Below are 21,355 nucleotides of genomic sequence, written 5' to 3'. Positions count from 1 at the left end.
TAAAATTCTTGGCCAAAATCGCAATCTTTTGGTCCATTTTTTGATCATTCCTAAAATTCTTGTTATCCTTTTCATTAGACCTTTTATACTGTTCTAGATAATCATTGCTTCATAATTTATTTTATGTCTCCATGATTTTGATCCTGATGGTAAATTTTGAAGTTTTACATCAATTGGTAATATTCCAGTTTTTACTTTTCGTACTTCAAATATTTCTATTTTAAATGGAAATGTTTCGGTAAATTTTAATCTGTTTTGCTCATTATTATGTTGTTTAATACGGTCAACAAGTTTAGTTTTTCTTAATCGGGAAACCTTTTATTCCTTTCTCTTTGCGTAACTGTGTCGATTCAATTACTATGTGTTTAATTAAACTTTTGATGTTCTTCTTTTCTACTTTCACCACTTAATTTGATTTGAATTTTACTGTAACATTTTTAACAGTACTATTAAAACACCTCTGATTATAGGGAAAATCTTTTCAACACTATTACTAATACAACAGCTAATATTTATATGACCCGCAAAATCCTTATTTTTATTAACATATTGTACTAGAAATACGGCTTTTATGGGAATGTTCAATCAAAGTCATTAATGTTATAATGAAAACTATTTCATTTTTACGAATCTACCTTATCATAACCCTCACTATCATTTAGAGATCCATTTTCTTTTTTCACTATCCCAATATGATTCAGGTGTATAACATATACCTAATTCTCTTTCTTTATTTTTTTAAAAAATATTTTTCGTTCTTTTAACGCCATTTATTTTTCTTTTGAGAAAATTTGTTTTTCTGTTAATGTTGTTAAAAGTTTATAATTTCATAAATAAGGTTAACTCGGTCATGTATTAAATCACAACACTTTTCCATATTTAAAAATCTTTAAAAAAATATACAATTGTATTTATACTCAGAAAAAATATTGTAATCGAATGTCATATGTTAAAGAAATATTTCTTAAACCCATATTTTATTCTGTATGTAATTATTTAAATATCTTAAAATATATTAATGATTATACTGATAAAGATCTAATTAATTTTTATCTCTATTGACTGGTTAGATCATTTATTCAAAAAGTTAATAAAGAAAATGATAAATATCTTACATAAAACATTCGTTGTAAGTATGTCATGAATTTGTCAAATGAAGTATTAAATACACTAAATGATCAGCAATGATCTTATATGTGTTATAATGATTATGAATGCAAATATGAACTTGAAAATATAACAGGAGATTTTGTACATAAATAACCACACAAAGTTTATTCGAATAAAATGTGTACGTGGTAAAAGTTATCAGAAGACTTCATTCGACAATTTGCAGATAATGTTGATTGAAAAATTATTTCCGAAAATCAAGAGTTACCAGATTTTATAAGAGGATTTATAAATAAAGTCGATTGGAGATGAAGTATGATTAAACCAAGGTTTATCTGAAGAATTTTTAAGGAGCTCATATTTAAAGTTGATTTTAGTGGTATATCTTACGGAAGCAAATTGTCAGCTTTTATATGGAAATATGCTAATAAACTTTGTCGGCGTTTATGCTCAAGCCAAGAGTTACCAGAAGAAGAATATTAGTAATATTGATTGGATATTATTTTCAATATATCAAACTTTATCAGAATCATTTATTGCAAAATTTAAGGATACACATTATTGGTATTACATTTCAAAAAAACAAGTCCCTTCGATAGAATTTATATATTTATATGGGAATTATTTAGATTGGAGGATCATAATTAGAAAATATCGTGATAATTTTGATTTAGGACAAATGTTAATTTAACGTTGTGTTACTACATATATTCTGTTTAATGCTTAATTTTAACTAAATGCTTTATGGTATTATCCATAAAATTTCTATATTAAAAGTTCATACAGTCAGATATTAACCGATTATATAAATAATCAATATTTTTAATCGAGTCGTCTTCTGATAGCGATGTTCAAAGTTCATTACACTTACCTTTACGAATAACTAGTTTTGTTGCATTAATTTGAACAATTTAATACTGTTAGGATCTCAACTTTTCATATATTACCTCGTAATCTGGATATTGTTCACATACTTCATTACGAGTCTTACATAAACGTGCTTTGACATCTAATAACGTAATAAGGAAAAAGATAATTTTTTCTTATTATATGATTGAACAATTATCTTTTGAATTATCATTAGTATATGATGCTGATATTTGTTTTAACTCTTCATATTAAATCTTCAATCTTTTCATTGTTCAATTTCTTCTACTCTTCATTGACTTCTTGATATTGTCCAAAACTTTGTACGAAATTATCTTAATAATATCATAAGATCTACCATAGAACTCATCAGATAACCATGTGCTTATTAGCTATATTAATATCTTTTGTATATATATGTTTTTGAATTTAACATATCTTCTTTATTTGGTCCTTTTGGCTCATTTTGTAAATTCATTTTAGCTCGAACAGTTCTCTAGCTAGTTCCTTGTAGTAGTAGATTTTTGATTTAATTAACGTTATCCAGTCTTTTAAAACTTTTACAAAGTCTAACTCTGACAAAGTTTAGAAGCGTTGAGATAAACTGTAGACTTATCTATAATCAATTTAGAATCGTCAAAAGCACCATACCAATAATTATCTTTAATCTGCTCATAACAGATGTCATTTAAACTATAAGAATTATCCATAGTACTCACATTTATTAAATAGATCTTTATTTTTCCTCCGTTTCTTTATCTCCTTCTTTTACTTGACACATAGCGCGACTTCTATGATTAAAGAAGTTGACTATTGCGTTTTGCAAACATTTCTTAACTGTAAATTTTGACATTGAGATTTCCCAGCACCAAATATAAACCTTGAAACTATCATGACTAATATCCATAAAGGGTTAAACACATTGAATTAGAATACAACATTACTTTTATCTATCCAACTGTTGTGAGAGTCATCTAACTCTAACCATTTAACATATACTTTATCACTTTTCTTTTGCAAAACTTTTTCTACAATATACTCTTCTTGATACTTAGTTTTTAATAACTCTGGTTCGTAAAATCTTCCTTATACATCTTGCTCATTTAAATCTTTAATTCCGTACGTAGGTGCGTTAGAAGGAATAACCTCACTACTAACAAATACTTCTGTTCTGTTTTGATTCGGTGTATATCAGTTGTGAAGTAAGTCATTAGATTTACTTATACGAACATTATCAGCAATTTTACATTTAAATTTAACATGCATATATTCGTTCTTGCACACATTTTCCAGTATCGTTTGCTCATTTTCTTTATTACCTAGGTAACTTCTACAGGTCTTATACCAATTGTTCTGTGTGCTTAACTCATTAACCAAATGTAACATTTCTTATCCTTTATATTCCTTTAAATAGTAAAATATTTTCCATATATTTGGTTTAAGCGTTCTATTAAATCTCTCCACAACAAAATCTTCTATACAACTATAAGTTGAGCGATGATTAATGTTATATTCTTTCATTAAATCTTTAAAATCTTGGTTTAAAATTATTTCCTTGATTAGTTTATAAATGAGGGTTTCGATTTTTTAACATTCCTTTAGACGCTTTTGAAATATTTGCACCAGTCTTATATTTAAACGGAACAGCGATAACAAATTTAGAAAAGACATTTATTAAGGTTAGTACAGCGATAATGAGTGTGATCTTATTAATTAATTCGGTTGCAGTACTTGTAATGTACAATTAGGTAGGAAATAATATTTTTACTGTAGTGTCATGTTTTCATAGTATTTATTCCTAGCATAAAACAAATCTTATGTGTTTTCTTTTAGGCACAGGAAATATCCGAAATATGTGCAGAACAAAGTTCAACAATTTTGTTACAGTTTATGTTACACCTCTAATGTCTGTTTGGTATGATTTGAAAGAGTTGGAAATATAGTATAAAATAAACAACAAAAAATATTTCTAGCACTTTTTGTTCTTTCTTAATAATACCTTCAAAACGCAATTGCTCGCTCTGTTGCAAAATTAACGATATCTGGTGATTTTTAAGAGGCTGCAACAGTGTTGCAAATCATCAGAGACCAAAACTATTTTGCTTCTCTATTCTGGCCATGTCCAACTTTAATATATACTTTTTTCATAAAAATTCGAATTGGTCGATGGGCACCCGTTGTATGATTTAAAATGAAACAGCCCTATTCCAAAAATAAAATTTGGGTCGTTCAGTTAACACGAACTCTTGATTTTCTGGTCTCTTTTGATTCGTGTTAACACGGGTTTACTGTGTTAAATTTTTAAAGGTTCATTGAAGTTTAGTGATATTAAATCATTAACAAAATTTAGTGGTCGTGTAGATGGAATTCCGGCTAGTACTTTCATAGAAAAGTTTCACGAAGAACGTGATTTGATCGGCATTGATAAGTCGAATTTTCTTTAGATTTTACCTCATGTGTCATTGCTACCACGTTCAGTTTGGTTTAAAGCAATTAGGAATGGCTTGCATAATTATGAAGATTTTAAGAGCATTTTGTTAGCTAATTTGAGGACGATTTTATATTAGGTAGTAGTTATGCACAAGTCAGGAATAAGAGATTCGACCCATGGGTAGACAAGAGTATCATGGATTTCGTTATCACCATCTATAATGAATTGAAGTTACCAAATCCCTATCAGCCAGATTCGAGAATTATAGCTTCCAGTAGAATTTTGTTGCCGTATAAATTATAACAGATTTTAATTTCATGACAATGTATGAGTTTTATTCGTTTATTGCTAATAGTTGAACATTTTGAAAATCAGGTGTATATCGAACATAGTGCAAATAACAAAGTATACAATAATGTTAATAGTAAAGATTGTAATCGAATACACAACATAAATATAATTCAAGGTACCGGTAGTGCAAAAGGTAATTTAACCGAACCTAATTCCATTAGTAATTCTGCGTCAACAGCTATAGGTACAGTCTGCCTAATCTAACTAATGTTTCCAGTACATTTCGTAACGATTCTTATCGGATAGGTGGCAGGAATTTCTACAGTAGGAGGCAAACAAAGAATGAATTGAATTCTCCTCATAGTTCGATACAAGAGTGTGCGATTGAATATAATCTAATCGACGCGTCGCACACTAATACTTTAATATCACGTTTGCTGGCGGCGGAGAAGGAATTAAAACCACGTTGGTAACTGAAGTTCAGTCATAAAATGACGACTATAGAAACTAAAGAGTACTTAAAACTCCCATTATGAAATCCTTAATGTAGATATAGAATAATCGATTGTAACGAAACTTTGTTGATGTGTCAAACATATTAATCCAAGTTTTCGAATATGATGTTAAAACTTGTAAACCTCTAGGTCTGCTAATAAAGACGAATTAAAGAAATGGTGTCCTTCGCCTCATACGAGAAGCAAATGAATACAAACCGTTAAAACTTACGTTCCTCAAGAAGCATTACCAAAACTTAATATAAATAATTTTGGTTTTCCTGGTTAATTCTTAGTAGAATAATTTTCTCTTTATGTAATTTTAATGTAATGTTAATTATCCTTTCAATTACCGGTATAATTTAATGTGATCTATTTTCTATATCATGATAATACAAATCACATTTTACGATTTTATGTTAGTTGTGGCCGAACAAAAGAACACTGTTACGTTGTATCTTAACTTATATTGGCTCTAACCGTAATTGTAATTTATTATTAAGAAAAGAACTAATTGTAGACCTAATTAAGCTAAATTGTCAAATTTTGAATTTATTTGTATTGTTTTATTAACCACACTCGATTACAGTATTATTAGATAATCCATATTTTTTTTATTTGTGTAAACTTTTTTTTTTTTTTTTTTTTTTAACTTTCACTAAATTTAATTTACTAAAATCTTGAAGGTATACAGGCGACGGCAAGGAACAACAAATTAAAACTGATTGATACAAATAGATTTGGGGATCATTCCAACTATTTGAAAATTAACAATTCTATAAGGAAATTTTTTTTTACATTTTTTTCCCACTATAATCACTTTATTCTGCACATATTGTTTCCAGAAATCTAAAGTCATTAAATACACAATAATATATTTTTTTCGAGAGTTTGGTGAGAGGAGAGTGATTACAAAAGGAAAATTTCGTCCAAAGCTTTTCCCGGAGGGAAAGTTCCTAGTATCGCTGCTACGTTCCCTCTTTGCACAGCCATACTTATCCTTTGTATAAGGTAGGATGAAGCTCGGGTGTCTCCTGTGTTAATAGCTATACGGTGTCCAACTTCATTAATGAAGTTTAGACCTTCCTGACCCCAGGACCCACAAGTTTCAATGGCTATGGTGACGAAGTGGTATTTGTCCAACAGGTTGCTATACTTTCGTCTCTTTTCATATTCTCTGCGAGTTGCAACCGTCCCAGCTTTTGTCGAAGATGAAGGAAGATTAGAGGGGGCTAGGGTATCGGTACAAGTGAAATCCCATATTAAAGCCTTCCCTCGTTTCCAAGACAATTTTGAATTTGTCTTTTCGTCAACGATTAATTAAAATGTAATTGATTATTATGAATTGAAATATAGAAATGTAATAATGAAATAATATAATCGTATACATTGTATTAATGAAATGTAATTTTAGTATAAGAGGACAATTCAAGAAATGAAATGAAATATATATATATATATATATATATATATATATATATATATATATATATATATATATATATGTTATGCAAATTGTATTACGGTACCAGGATACTTTCTTCATTGCGAACAATTTAAGAACTCCGTTGGTTCGAGAGCTATTATACAACGATAATATGTATTTTCTTTTTGTTCTTATTAATTATTTATTCAGGGCAAAAGTGCTATTCTAGCATACAGTAGCTACTCATTAGAAGAACAAAAATGTAATATCTAATGTAATAAAAAATGTTGATTTGTAATGTTTTATTTTCATTTGCTGTGAAAAAGTATTGTTCTATTAGTTGTCATGGAATCTTTCTAATGTTGATTTTAGTTATCAAGGAAACAGTTCTAGTTTCCATGTGAATGTTTACGAGTGATTACCAATGTATAACGAGCCTAGATGTCGTGTAATATGGACATGTGATTTATTATTATTAATTGATTATTATAGTGAAATATAGTGTGTTCTACGTAATTTAACCGGTGTGTGATCATTTGATAAGTTTAACAGTTAACAACAATTAATTACACAGTACAACCTACCTAATCCGTCGCCTCAGGGTCTGAGGTTATGGTCGGAACGCAAAAAGATAGAATTATCAGAAATACAGAAAAATACGGATTTACAGTAAAATAAACAATCTCTGAACTCAAAAAATGACTGTAGTGTTCTCTACAGTAAAAACATTGCAAAAAAACCGCACAAAGCTGTTATTAATATTGTAAAGAGCAATATAAACTGTATGCAAAGCATTTACTGGATAAGCCTATAGCAAAAACTTGCGTAGAAGAAAGCCTGTTACAGATTTTTGTTTAGCAAATGAAATTCTAGACTCAGTTGCAATGTTCTTCCACTTCTTGATCCACAAAATGTCTATAGGTGTTGAGGTTGAGTTCTGCTTGATGTACTAAAGAGCAATATCAGAAGCGTTCTTGGCGTCGGTGTGTGAAATTCGGGTAGGGAGTTCATCATCTTCAGCGTCCGAGTTCTGTTTCACAGTTTCTTCACCATTATTTTGCAATACAGGGGCAATAATCTGATTGTCATTGAGCTTTTCACTGATTTCACAGTCTCTTCAATTGGACAATCCACTCCTTAACTTCACTGACAGAAACATTCGGTTGTACATTTTGTAGATCTTTAACGATTTCCTGCGTGTCACTGTTTGGCTCATCTTCGATCTGATCACTTTCGGTCATAACTTGCGGCCAAAGCTTATGCCAAGATTTTCGCAGCGTGTCAGGTTTGAGTTGCCCCCATTACTAAGCAATCGTACAGATAGCATCTCTGATGTTGAGGGATTTCAAATATGTTAGAACCTTCTTCATACTTTTCTAAAATTGAGCTAATGTACTTTCTGCGATAACGCCTCTTCAACCATTCTACAACTCCCTGATCCATTGGTTGGATAAGTGAATTGAATTCTCTTGATAAGTGATCACTAGTGAATAAGTGATGTGACATTTGGTGAAAGGAAGATACATTTTATGCCCCCTTTCACTGATTCCGCCTCAGATAGAGTGATGGTGTGTTATTCAACAGAAATAGAGCACGAATAGGGATTTTGTCAAGTATTTTTCAACAGATAGAACGAATTCGTCGAAAAACCAATATATGAGAAGATTGCAATCCATCCAAGCAGATTTATGATTGCAGTAATAAACCGGCAAGGAAGATAAATTTATGGTTTTGAATCCCCTAAGCTTCTTGGATTTGTCAATAACGAACAGGGTAAGCTCGTATATATACCATCAGCATTGCTGCAAGAAGCAATGGTTAGCCTATCTTTTATAAGTTCCGTTCCTGCCACGGTTTCATTTGATGCAGCGAACGTTTGTAAGCATTTTATAGTTTAGGCTGTCTCGCCTATGTTATGGATTTGGGATTGATTGATTGATTTTGGGTTTTACGTCCCGTTCAGCAGCGAGGCTATATGAGACGTGGACCTACTGATTAACGTGGAATCCGAACCACATGAGTTCCCGCCGGGAATCGAACCCGGGACTCCCGCGCCAAAGGCGCGTATGCTAACCGCTTAGCCACGGAGGAGCTCTATGGACTTGGGAAGGTAACAGTTCATATTCGTTGACAATTCCCTGAAACCATAGAATTTCTGAGTCGCATCTGCATCAGCAGAGAGTTTTTCACAAGAAACAAACCGGACGCTATGGCGGGCTTTCCAGCGATCAATCCAGCCTTCACTAGCTGCGAACTCATTTCAGGCTTCTGCCTTTTTGTTGAAAGATGTTGCCTTTTCTTTTATAATGAGCCAGATATGGGTTCCTTTCCTTTCCTTGGTAGAACAACATCCACAGCGCGTTGTCAAGCAGTTCAAGTTTAGGCTTTTTCAATGTTTTGCTATCCCTAAGAGTGTTTTCACCATCTATCGTCACTGTATATGATTCAATGTCCTTTCATTTCTTCTACAATCTTTTATTGTCGTAACGCCTACATTGAGTTCCTTAGCAACTGTTTGGAGTGATTCCTCTTTATCCTGTTTTTGTGGCACTTCTAACTTTTCATTTAATGAAAGAGAAACGTGTTTACGTTTCACTCCTGACACGTTAAAAAAACACTACTGTAACGAACACAGAAGAATACTGTAGTAAAACCACCGAACAGTAAGCACTAGAAACTGCACAGCACAGTGCAGAAAACACGCATAACGAAGAAACGATACAAGCAATGACGGAGCACTGAAGCGGGCAAGCAGTAACAGCAAGTAAACAATGCCCCGATGGCGTAAGCGACAATGGACCTCATGAGTCGCCGACGAGTTGGGACAAGTTCGGCTCCAGCACGGTCGGATCAACCGCAGTGGCGGACGAAAGGGGTTCCACTGTATATGTAGTTTACTAAAAGTTTTTGACAAAATCGAACTGTGGCGTTTTATTAGCATATACTTCACACCCTTATCGAATTTTGGTATATCTCTCATTTTACCACAAGATCTGCTTCGCATAAATAATCAATTCCTTTTCGTATAATATTTAGTCTTGGAAAATTGTTTCTCCGTGGTTTATGTATTTCTTCAACGATACCTTCTCGTATTCCATCTCCATATAATCAGTCTTGTTTAACAAACTAGATTTTATTCGTGTTACTTATTACACATCTACTCTGCTTATATTTGCTTCCATTTTTGCTGTTTTAAATGTTGTTGTTCCTTCTTTAGCATCAATAGTTTTCTTACATTTAACACAATACATCATCATCTATTAAATAGAAAAAAATCATTCACCTAATATAAAAGTTCCAACCTCTTCATCTTCTGGTACAATATCATTTAACAGTTTTTCTCCTCTCTTAACATACATAACTAGAAATAATGTTTGTCCCTCTTCCATAATACAGTTAGGCTTTGGTCAAATGTAAAATCATTCTTTTAAACTCAAACAGTTTAATACTAGTCTCATTATTTTTATCTTCAGATGGTTCTTCTAATATCATGTTGTTTAATAATTCATTAACAAAGTAACTAGTAGAAATTAATTTGATAGGCAGTACTTGACCATCATCAAAATCATGCCTTTTCCTGAATCAGTAGATATTTATAGTATCAAATGAATGAAACTTTGGCGGCTTGTCTCCAACATACTCTCTAAGTGAGATAAATTCTTTTCACTGAAACTTAATACAGTATTAATAGTATCTAAGGTTACACGAAAATATTCATTCAATATTTAACTATTTTCCTTACTGTCTTCGATTCATTTCACACTATCTACAAATTTAATTTCATTTAACCGAATTTGTGGTTTAATATGTATATTCTAATTCATTTAAGTTGTATTGACCAGGCGGAACTATAATTTGCGCTGGAACAGTATTATATTTTCCAGTAATACGATTACGAGGAGCAGGTATATAGGAAAATATATCAACAATTAGATCGTTAATTTATTATGTTTTCTGTACGTTGTATAAAACCCTGCAAGAGCTATTTCTAATTTTTCTTTGTTTTCTAATGGATAATGCAGATATATATTTAATACTTATGAATAACCATTTAAATTAAATATTCTCATTTGTTATATAATAAATGGATAAATGAGATATTAAAGTAAGGTTAACAGAACAAACAACAAAGAAAAAGAAGAATGGAAGTTAATACCTGATGTCATAAGATGTTTGATTGTAGGAACAAATTGTTGCGTTAAAACTACATTAATGATTGATTTTTTTATTAGCACCAGACTGGTTAAAATATGCAAATGTTCATGTCTATTTAAAAAGTTCAAAGCAACCTAAATATGAACAAGTAATGAACATTTTTCGAGACATAGAACAAGATATTAATGATACAGTAGCAATAGTAAAAATAAATAATGAAGAGATTATTTCATTAGGTGAGTGTGAGAATTAATCTGCTGCATTATTTGATCATTTCATTTTAGAAGAACAAAACAATGTAAGAGAATACTTTAATCCTGGTCGTCGTAAAGGACTGTTTTTATCTTGGAGAAACATATTCTAAAGAACCAAAACAATTAACTAGACACAACTTAAACTTATCCTGTATCTTTAAACAGGAATTTATAAATTTAAAACATATATATGATGAATTTGTTGGATCTCATATGTCGTTTGACAAATTACAAACATTCTGCAATAACTACTTGGATGAAGAACATGGTTTCTTAATAGTAGATATGACTAGAAAAGCGAATAATGGTAAATGTAGAAATAAAATTAAAGAGTTCTTAAAAAGCCCATAAACATACATAAACGTGAACGTATATAAACATAAATGTTACGTTATGTGTTTTGTTTTTGTACATAATTAATAGATGAAATGAATGTTAATAAAAGCTAAGAAAGTTATTAAGTTCAGAAGATAACTTATGAAAAGTTTTAAGCGACTTAAACAAAACAATCGATGCAGATATGAGAAGTATCAACAGGATCAGCCTCATAGATTGGATTAAAAATTTGGGATAAGATATATCAACAGTAACATAAGGAAATTAAAATTCTAATGAAAAAGTTAGTTCTTACTGTACATAAAAGTTCAAGAATAGATTCAAACTTGCTAGAAACACTTCTAGCATATTAAAAGATAAGTTATGATAGTCCTGTAGACAAAGATGGTTCACCAGTGACAAAAGAGATAAAGTCTATGAGAATACAAATTAATGATAAAGTAGAAGGAATAGAAGAACTGCTAGAGAAACACGTTTTGACCATATTACTTCCAAATATCATCCAATGGGAGATGATAAGGTTTTCGAAGTAGAAGCATGTAATGAATACGGGAAAATAATCCACATGACAGGAGATATAGAAGTTAACATAAATGGTGGTGATTCAATAATATTAATAATGGGTATACAGGAACAGAAGGCTTATGGGAATTGTTAACAAAAAGTAATCCTACGAACTATGATGATGATCTACAAATTATACATGAGAAGCTCAAAATAGTACACATGTACAAGATGTTCAACATGTACCGTTAAAAAATTTAACTTCTGCATTTCTATTGACATGTTAGATCATTTATTTGAAAAAGCTGTTATACAGAATCATGTACATCTTATAAAATACTGTTAATTGTTTGTGAAGTCTGGTTAAATCAAAACAGTCTCAGGTTTTAGACTAAGCTTCTTTTTGAATTTATTCCAAAATGTAAATTTTCATGTATTCTTATTATTCTTGTACTTTAATATGTTCATTCCTATTTTATTCGAATTATTTTCTAAACAATTCTTTACTAATTTATTAATCAGTTTAATATCCTTTGTTGTATTTGATATTAAGTGTAAAAATTGTCAGATATTTATTTATTTCTATAACAAATAATTGTAAGTTAATGATAATTAATACTTTTTTCAACATTAAAAATGAACAGATAAGTAACACAGTGTGAAACTTATAATTTATTAACATGGTTAATATAGTCACAATTTTAACGTTAAATATTAATAAAATTCTGTTTTCGAAATACAATCTACGTAGTAGTTATGTATGTACAATAATATATTACAATTACAGTATTTTTTCATTGTAGAGGTTCATAGTAACGTGAAATTTAAATTAGCAAAAGCAATTCTAAAGCCAAAACTGAAAGTACAACATCCACTACTCTAACAGTGAAAGTTGTCTAAATTAAGCATTTGTTTATTGTTCATGTAAGAACGTTTTAGTAACGAATAAGTTATTTCTTTTATGCTCTTTTAATAAATTTGATACTCTTGTTGAAAAAAATACACAAATAGTTATTGATTCTAATATTACCTTTCAAAACAATAATCCAAATACCAAAAAAATCTAGTTGAAGTAAAAAAATACAATGAAATCATCAAACCTATTTATAAAACCAAATCTTGCACCAGCAGCACCAAGAAAGAAAGCATCAAAGTTCGGAGAGGAAATATATATATATATATAACGAATTACCAAAAGAAATAATATGGATGAATGATATTGAAAAGCTAAGTGATAGGTTAATTGTTATAAATGGAGAAGAAAAAGGTGGAAATAATTTTTACAGTGAGAAAAATGGTATAATGGATATAATTAATTCTAAACTGCCGCCACTTATTCCTAATGATTCAAAAGGTATAGGTCATTTGATAAATATTTTGAATACATTACGACGAAGATTTTGGAATAATGAAAAATATGGGAAATATCTAGTAAAGAATTTAATTGATAAACTGCTGTTTGAGATAAATATTTCAGAGTTTAGATTCTGCGGTCAACCTTGGGTTCCGGTCATGTTTAAAAGAACATGGCAATACATACGTCTTTGCAAGAAAGTCCTGAGAGCCTAACCCACCACCTCTATTAGGAAACTTTTAGAGGGAACTCCGGTAATGACTGAACATAATGGTACGCCCCCGCCAAGTGAACTTTGTGGTGGACAAACACCGTGTGCGTGGGTTTTCTCGGGGTTCTCCCGTTTCCTCCTACTTTCTTCATTCCGCCATTTCATTCATTATTCATCATCACCGTCTCCTTTAGCCTAACCGGCATAACCGTGGGACGTAAAACTCAAAGATTGAACATAATGGTAATAACAGGTAGGATTCAGCAATCCGCAGGCGAGCTCGTACGTTAGCAAAAGGAGAAATATAATAGACACTCCAATATAGAGCCATTTCAGAGACTGAACGGCTGTGGTGGTCAAGAGTTTGACCAGCTGTACTGATCCATTACGATATAGTCAAGCCTTTAGGGAAACTTAAAAGATTTACTGCCAAGAACCAAACTACGAGAAAGATTAGAAGTAGGTGATATAAAGGTATACATCCTTTAGATGAGGCTTGTAAAGAACATGATATATACTACAGAGAAAATAAAGATACGAGCTCAAGACATTGCAGACAAGGAATTAGAAAATGAAGCATGGGAAAGAATTTTTGCTAAAGATGCAAACTTATTAACATAACTTTTACGTGCGTTTGGAACTGCATTAGCCGTGAACACAAAAGTAATATTCGGTTTGGGTTTATGAATATTTAAAATTTTATGTGTAGTGTTTGATTTTTATGGAGTATTTTCCATTAAGTATTTTTAGTTTTATAATAAATATGAAAATGAGTAGTTTTACATTTACAGTCCCAACAAAGAACTTCAGCAATTAAACATTCATCAAATTTTAATGAAGAAAGAAATCAAACAAAACTAAGCAAAGGACAAGGAATGTCTATCTATTTCAATATCACAAGTTTAAAAAGTTAAAGAAATGAAGACAAATGAGAAGGTTCATTTTGGAGGTTTTATATTTACTATTCTAACCATTTTGACTTTAAGAGGAGCTCAGGTTCTTCTCCTCGAAATGCTACTTCAATCGCTAAAGCCGTACGTGACGAGGAAACGAATCAAGAATAATTAGAAGAGCAAAAGAAACATAATATGGAAATGGAGAAACAGACAAGTGATAAGCTTCCAACAATCTTAAAGCCAAAAAGGGTAAAGAAGATATCAAACTCTTAATTAACTATGATTTAATATGTCTCGTCAAACAACTAAAGATAAGAAACTTAAAGTGTATTTATGAGTGATGAATTATCCGAACAACCAAAGAAGACTGTGGTATTGTTAATTTCGATGTGTCTAAAAAGGTATCAACACATCGGGTTTGCTGTTGGTAAAAAGGAAATAAAAAATATGATTCATTTGGAGGAAATGCTGTAAATTTCATATAAAATATGTCGGCCAAAACAATGTAGAATATAGTAGCAGTAGTATACAACATTTTAATCAGAAAATCTGTGGACATTTATGTGTTATAGTGTTAAAAATGCTTACGGATGGATCTAGGTTTTCAGAAATAAAGATATTTGGGAAAAAATATTCAAGTTCTTAACAGTTAAATGATTTAAGGGTCCAATCCATAATATAATGAAATGAGAAAATAGTTTATTTCTTATAATAAATATGTATAAGATAAAGGAATACGAATTATCTGTTAAACCTAATCATAAAACAACTGGAAATTTAAATATACGAAACAGATGTGTTTAGTTTGATATTGATGTTAATGATTGTTTCATACATCCTTATTTTGCTGATATATGTGTAAGTTTTGAAATTAGAGGAAGAGATGCTCATGGTGAGTATACAGCTGCAAATAACAAACACCAAATATTAAACTCGTTAATGATTTCTTTCCACATCCGTTTTCTCAAATACAAATCAGTAAACATGGGCAAATACCAAATATCATAGACTATCCTGGTTAACTTCAGCACGAAAAATACATGTATGATTTCAAAATCAGAAGCAAATCATTATGAATGAGAAGAAATTATTCGGCTATTTTAGTTAAGACTTTACTGGAATTTTGTTCTGATTTTAATGATACAATGTGGAAGGGAGGATTATGGAATATGCCGTATACTTTTTGAGACTTCATAGTTATTTCAACTGCGTGAATTTAAAATCAAGAGAGAACGAGATAGAACCTCCCTCCTCTCAGGTTTTGAAAAATGTGTTGTAGGATAACTGCCGCACACATTATTTGATTTTAAGGCAACATAATGTGTGTGATTATTGAGGTTGTGACATAATACCCACAGCATAATACTCATGTAGCTGAAGTCAATCAAATATTACAACTCACCTCCTCCTCCGAAGATTTAGATAAAAATTCGGATAACTTTTATACAAAATACAGTTTAGTCTAATATTATTCTTTCTGAAAGTTTTCAATTCTTTTAGTTGAAATGGGTCAATAATAAGAGATCACGTACTCCCCAATTTTACATATTTTCCCGAATATTAAACATCTATATTTTTTGTAGAAAATTGTGTGTGTTCGTCGGACATTAGAGGCTTCGTCGTATATTTTTAGGACTGAAATTAGTAAGAGGAAAGATCTCTCGCTTCAACATTTCACAGCATCACTGGTATTTAGCTTCTGTTTTGTACTGTGAACAACTTGTGTCCGATAAGATGTTTCTCTCAGTTGGTTGTTAAATAAAAAATAGTTGGAATAGATACTCTGCTTTAAGTTCATGTTTTTAAGACACCTTCCTATTGTATGGATCTTCGTTTTCTATTTCTTGTTAATATCTGAATAGTATAAAATTAATGCTTATTTTTTCTTTCTCTTTTAAAGGTAATGTTGAGATTGTTTGTCGCACCATTACAGCTGGTCTTTTTTTGAATGCAGCATATCTTCATTACTCAGGTACTTATAGAACAGTCCGTGGCGATCATGAATTGCATATTCATCCAACATCTGTTCTCCACTCTCAGAAACAGCCTCCTTGGTGAGTTAATTGCAATTTTTTTCCTTTGGTTCAAAAATTTTACTATTAAAACAGAGGTTTGCAATATGAATAGCAACAACATAGCTTTTCTATTTTTTTCATTTTTTTCATTCCACATGCCAGATGACATTACGTTATGCTTTTGTAAAACTTTTTCAACTAGTTTATCTATAAAATGACCTATGAAGTGTAAAGAGCATTTTAGCTTGACGAAGTTTAAAATACGTTTGAAAAGTATTTTAGATTCAGATAAGGCATTTTGATTCACAAGAAACGAGAGAGACTACATTTCTTTCACTACCCCTTTCTTCCATGAAGTTATGCGGTTAAAGATGGACATAAAATGTTGTAGGTAATATTTTATATCCGCTCAGACCAATCACGCACCCAGAAATGTTTGTTCGGAATGATCTAGGTCTGAGGGGAGTCCAGACACTATGCTTATATAGTATCGAACGGTTATTATTTTACAGCCAAAAAATAATTTTTAATTGCTGGCACCAATATTCTCACGAAAAATGATAAAATTAGATTGTTTTTACACGAAACAAATAGTACAGATGATGAGCAAGGTCAAATATCGTTAGTCTATATCAAGTATTTTTCTACTAAACAAGTATAATTTTATTAAGAAAGTGTACAAAGATATGTCGGGTTATGAAATTTTTGGGGGGATTCGTCCCTGGTAGAATTCCCCCCCCCCCCTGGGTGCGGACATGACTCAGACCTCTAATGTCCATTACATCCATTGCTAGTTTTACTACAAAATAGCAATATATTATTTTATTCTCTGTTAAACGCAGCGGCGTCAACTTACGCAGTTCACAGGACCACTTGAACCACCAAATATTGTACGTTGTTTGTTGTTGTTAAAATGTTTAATATTATTTCAAGTACTATATTATCCTTCCGTTGCTTTCTTTTATTCGCAAGTTTTCTTTAATTTTAAGCAGACTCTCCGCTTGCTTTGTCCCTTACTTATATGCATTCCATCATCACATATCGTTCACAATGGTTGCAAATATGATGAACAATTTCTGTGCAGTACAGAAGAAAAGCGGAGGCAGCAAAGCGGGAAGAACTGCAGTTTTCCAACTTTCAAAAGATTTCAATGTGCAGTGTTGACAGCTGTCATTGACTAATTTTCAGTAATTTGACGATTTAAACAGAAAGAATATACTTTTGCAATTGAAAATAGAAGAATATAGTAGTATATAACTTATTATCTCAATCAGTTATCTGCATTCCTTTTTGTCTCACTTTGTTATAATAAAAATATTCTTAAATAAAAATATTCTTAAATAAGAATATCCAGATATTCTTAAATAAAGGAGAATAAAATTGCATTTCATTTTTTTCTAGTTTCTCGCTTTTCTAATACCTCCGATTTTTCTTTCGGGTATGCTTTCCTGTTTGAATAAACAGATTATTTGTAAGAAACGCGAATAGTTATGAAAACAGATTATATTCTCTAACAAACCTACAATGGTAAAATCTTACCTTCGGTATTGTGAGAATCTCAAGAAAATTTTACAACTAATTTTCCTATTTTAATATACTTCTTTAATACATGCAAAATGGAAGAAAACGAGTATTATTATATGCAGTAACGTACATTCAGATATAATACTTCTGAAAAACCCACAGCAATATTTTGTTTTCTGGGTGTTACTTCAGTTCGGAGATTATACTTGATACGCTAAAACATGATTCTCTCAGTGTATTTCAAAGTAGCAAAAGTATAATGTGTTGTGTGGTGATATACCGGTTGATTTTAAATGCGTTTGCTAGTATTTATTATTTATCTTCTATAAGTTCCAGTTTCAGTTATGTATTGCTGGAATTTTTCGTAGATATTCTTTTCCATGTGCATACGAAATATTGCTTATACTCACTTTTATATCTCCATTATAACACTAATTGTATGCTGAACTATAAAAGTATTATGTAGGTATACGTTTTATACTCCCTTATACCCTCCATTACATCCTTGATAAGTTCATAGTATTAGATTTTCCTAAAATACTCTCAGTACTGGTGAGTCTAAGCTCTGTTTGACACGGAAGCATTTTTCGGAAAATTTCTAGCAGTGAAACTATTATTACCCTATTGTGTAGAGAATTCTGTTCAGCGATTTCAAAGCATAGTTACTCATTTAATATTGACGGATTATGAAAGATTAGAAAGAAGGCAGGACATAATCGACCAAAGTTAACTATAATTAGGAAGTCAAAACTAAAAGTTTTGAAATTTCAAAATTAATTTAAAGCAATAAATGGATGAAACAAAATGAAAATATCGTTGTTTTGCTTTCCTCCCTTTTTATTTGAAGGGAATTAGCAGTGGATCTGAAAAGTAATATAGACCCTACTTAGAACGTTTGACTGAAAAAGTAAAGAATAATCAGAACCATCAGAATCACATTAACACTATACTGAGTTTAACTAATGTTAGCACCAGGGGCGCATCCACAAAAGGGTTCACCGGATGTCCCCCTCAAAACTTCGTATCTAGATATTCATTTGTACATTTTCGTAATAAAATTGTAATTATTTAATGAGAAAATATTTATGTAGCCTAAATATTAGCAGGCTAACTTATCTTCCTTTTTTTATAAAAACATTCTATCATTTTTCCTGAGGATGTAAGTGGCAGAACTTAAAAAAAAAAAAAAAATATTTATCGTTTTTCGAGCGCAGAATTACACCGGGTCAATGATACATAGACGTAATGCTTTGTAGTATTAGACTCTTCTTCCCAAACTTTGCACCCATCTGAACGAATATATATGAGTACACGCCTGGTAAGCTCGCAAATAATCTTACTTTTAAACTGTAAATCTTATTCTATTTAGCCCAACGTCTAACAGAGAACGTAAATGCAGAATAAAGAATCATGTGGCTTTAGACAACAATACAAGAACACATAAACAAAGGGTTCGTAATTAAAGGCTATTGTCATAATAATTTGCTGCATTACATGGTGCATGTGTATTGTTTACAGTTTAAAAAGCACGGGCATTCAAGTATACGGGCACCAGACGTTTAGTCCAGTGCAGATGCCATTAGTGGATCGTCGTATAATTGATGGTGAATCCGTAGAAAGACATTGGCTTTTATGAACCTTCCAGTACAGGACAAAACTCGTAAAAGACGCGAAGATATACCGATGTTCACTTCAAAACTGGTTCCTTTACCATGTTAAAGAACATAAAAGCATTTAACGAAATGTCATAACTCAAAATTACGAATATAGTTTGGTAAATATGTAAATGAACAACATTGATAATAAAAGAAAGAAAATACCAATAAAGACCGAATGATGGGTTTATTTATTGAGGCGCAGATAATAGGTTGCCAACCTTTTACTACAATAGACCATTGTCTGCAGAACAATTGAATGAATACCTAATCCTACAAACCATCAAAGCCTCCCCGAAAGAATCTACGATCACGTAAAACACTAAAGGAATGTAAAATAATATAATAAATTGTGAAACCCTAAAAGTGGGAGTATCGAAGAAAGAATAGTGTTTATAAAAGAACTCCGGGGTTTTAGAAATTAACGATAAAAGAGAGCAAAATTTAGTTAATTTCTCTGAAATGACTAGCTCAAAAAGTTTTAGTCATACTAACTGGAAATGTTTTTATCAACATGTGGCAGCGCTGCGGAGCGTTGACCTTGAGACGACGTAGCGGCTGCGGTAGTCAGTGAATCAGATCTGTGCCGTGTAGATTGTGGCGCTTCGCGCTATGGTGACGCCACAACAAAAGGCTCAATGTGTTATTTGGCTCATAGAAACTAAGTCTGTTCTTACCGTACAAAGAAACTTTCGACGTAGCTATGGCGTTGACCCGCCTACGGACAAAACCATTCGTCAATGGTTAACTGCATTCAGGAAAACAGGAAGTGTTTCAAAGCAAAAGTCGCCGGGTAGGCCGTGTGTGTCTGAAGAGAATGTGGACAGAATCCGAGCTTCATGCATTCGAAGCCCTAAGAAATCGTTGTCAAGACGCAGCCTGGAGTTGGAGGTACCAAGATCAACAGGTAATTCGTAAAAAACTTCGTTTAACTGCCTACAAAAAGACGTTTTTTACTTATTTTGCCTCAAAACCCCGACGGGGCTCATATTGAACTTTATTAAATTGTTAAAAACAAAACTTGAAAATGTAAGCTTTCAAATCATGTATAACACATGTATGTACGTTTTTTTTTTTTTTTTTTTTTTTTTTTTTTTTTTTTTACTTAATTAAAATATTTTGCCTCAAAACCCCGGAGTTCTTTTATAGACACACTGTACTAGCGCACAAACTTATTATGACTCAGGAAAAGGCGGTCGGGTCTTGAGATAATCACTCTATAATATCTCTCTTACAACAAAAGAATACTTCAAATTTGTCTTTTCTGGTAAAACATATCAATAGTCATATCAAACTTCGGCAAGGGACTATCCATTAATATACCATTGAAATATAGAACAATTATCTTTCCAGCTGTTCCTAGAAACACTAAAATTCTCTAATGGTAAAACTTTTCTAATAAGGTAAAGAACTTCCTTTTGTCAATATAGTAGTTGGAGATATACCAAATAACACGATCATCTTTAAAACTAGACTGAACTTTTGAACACACTCGTTAACAGCGCTTCACAGCTGATTATATTCCTTCTTTACTTCTTCCCTTTTCTCTTTAGGTACAGAATTGTCAGTAACTTCCTTCTCAGCTTTTTCAATGGCATTGTAGAAACCGACTTCATGCACATGTTTCTTCACTGGCTTCAATTCCTTCTTTCGAGTTGCTGTGTTGGTCTGCACAATTTCAATCTTGACACGTTTTGAAATCCTAACACCTTTCACTGGATGGTTCCACTATTTCAAACAATTTATCACTCATCTTCTAACATACATAGAGATCACGATACACTTCACAACAACCTACCTACCTACTTGTTCAGCAAACTGCTGAGATTATA

The 21,355-nt window shown here is 31.5% G+C and overlaps 1 protein-coding gene across 7 annotated transcripts in view; it reads left to right on the top strand.

Annotated features, from left to right (window-relative positions):
* LOC145660614 (putative ATP-dependent RNA helicase DHX35) overlaps positions 1-21,355 on the top strand; it is a 589,276-nt gene that overhangs the window by 467,263 nt on the left and 100,658 nt on the right. For all 7 annotated transcript variants that reach the window (XM_081725887.1, XM_081725888.1, XM_081725889.1 and 4 more), the window contains one exon: positions 16,230-16,383. In XM_081725887.1, the coding sequence (XP_081582013.1) occupies positions 16,230-16,383 (154 nt within the window). The remainder of the gene's footprint in view (positions 1-16,229; positions 16,384-21,355) is intronic.

This window comes from Thermobia domestica, chromosome 9 (assembly GCF_964235325.1).
Source record: "Thermobia domestica chromosome 9, izTheDome1.hap1.1, whole genome shotgun sequence".
Taxonomy (NCBI): domain Eukaryota; kingdom Metazoa; phylum Arthropoda; class Insecta; order Zygentoma; family Lepismatidae; genus Thermobia; species Thermobia domestica.
The sequence above is the reverse complement of the archived record's forward strand: the minus strand, read 5'-3'. Positions and strand labels throughout refer to the sequence as shown.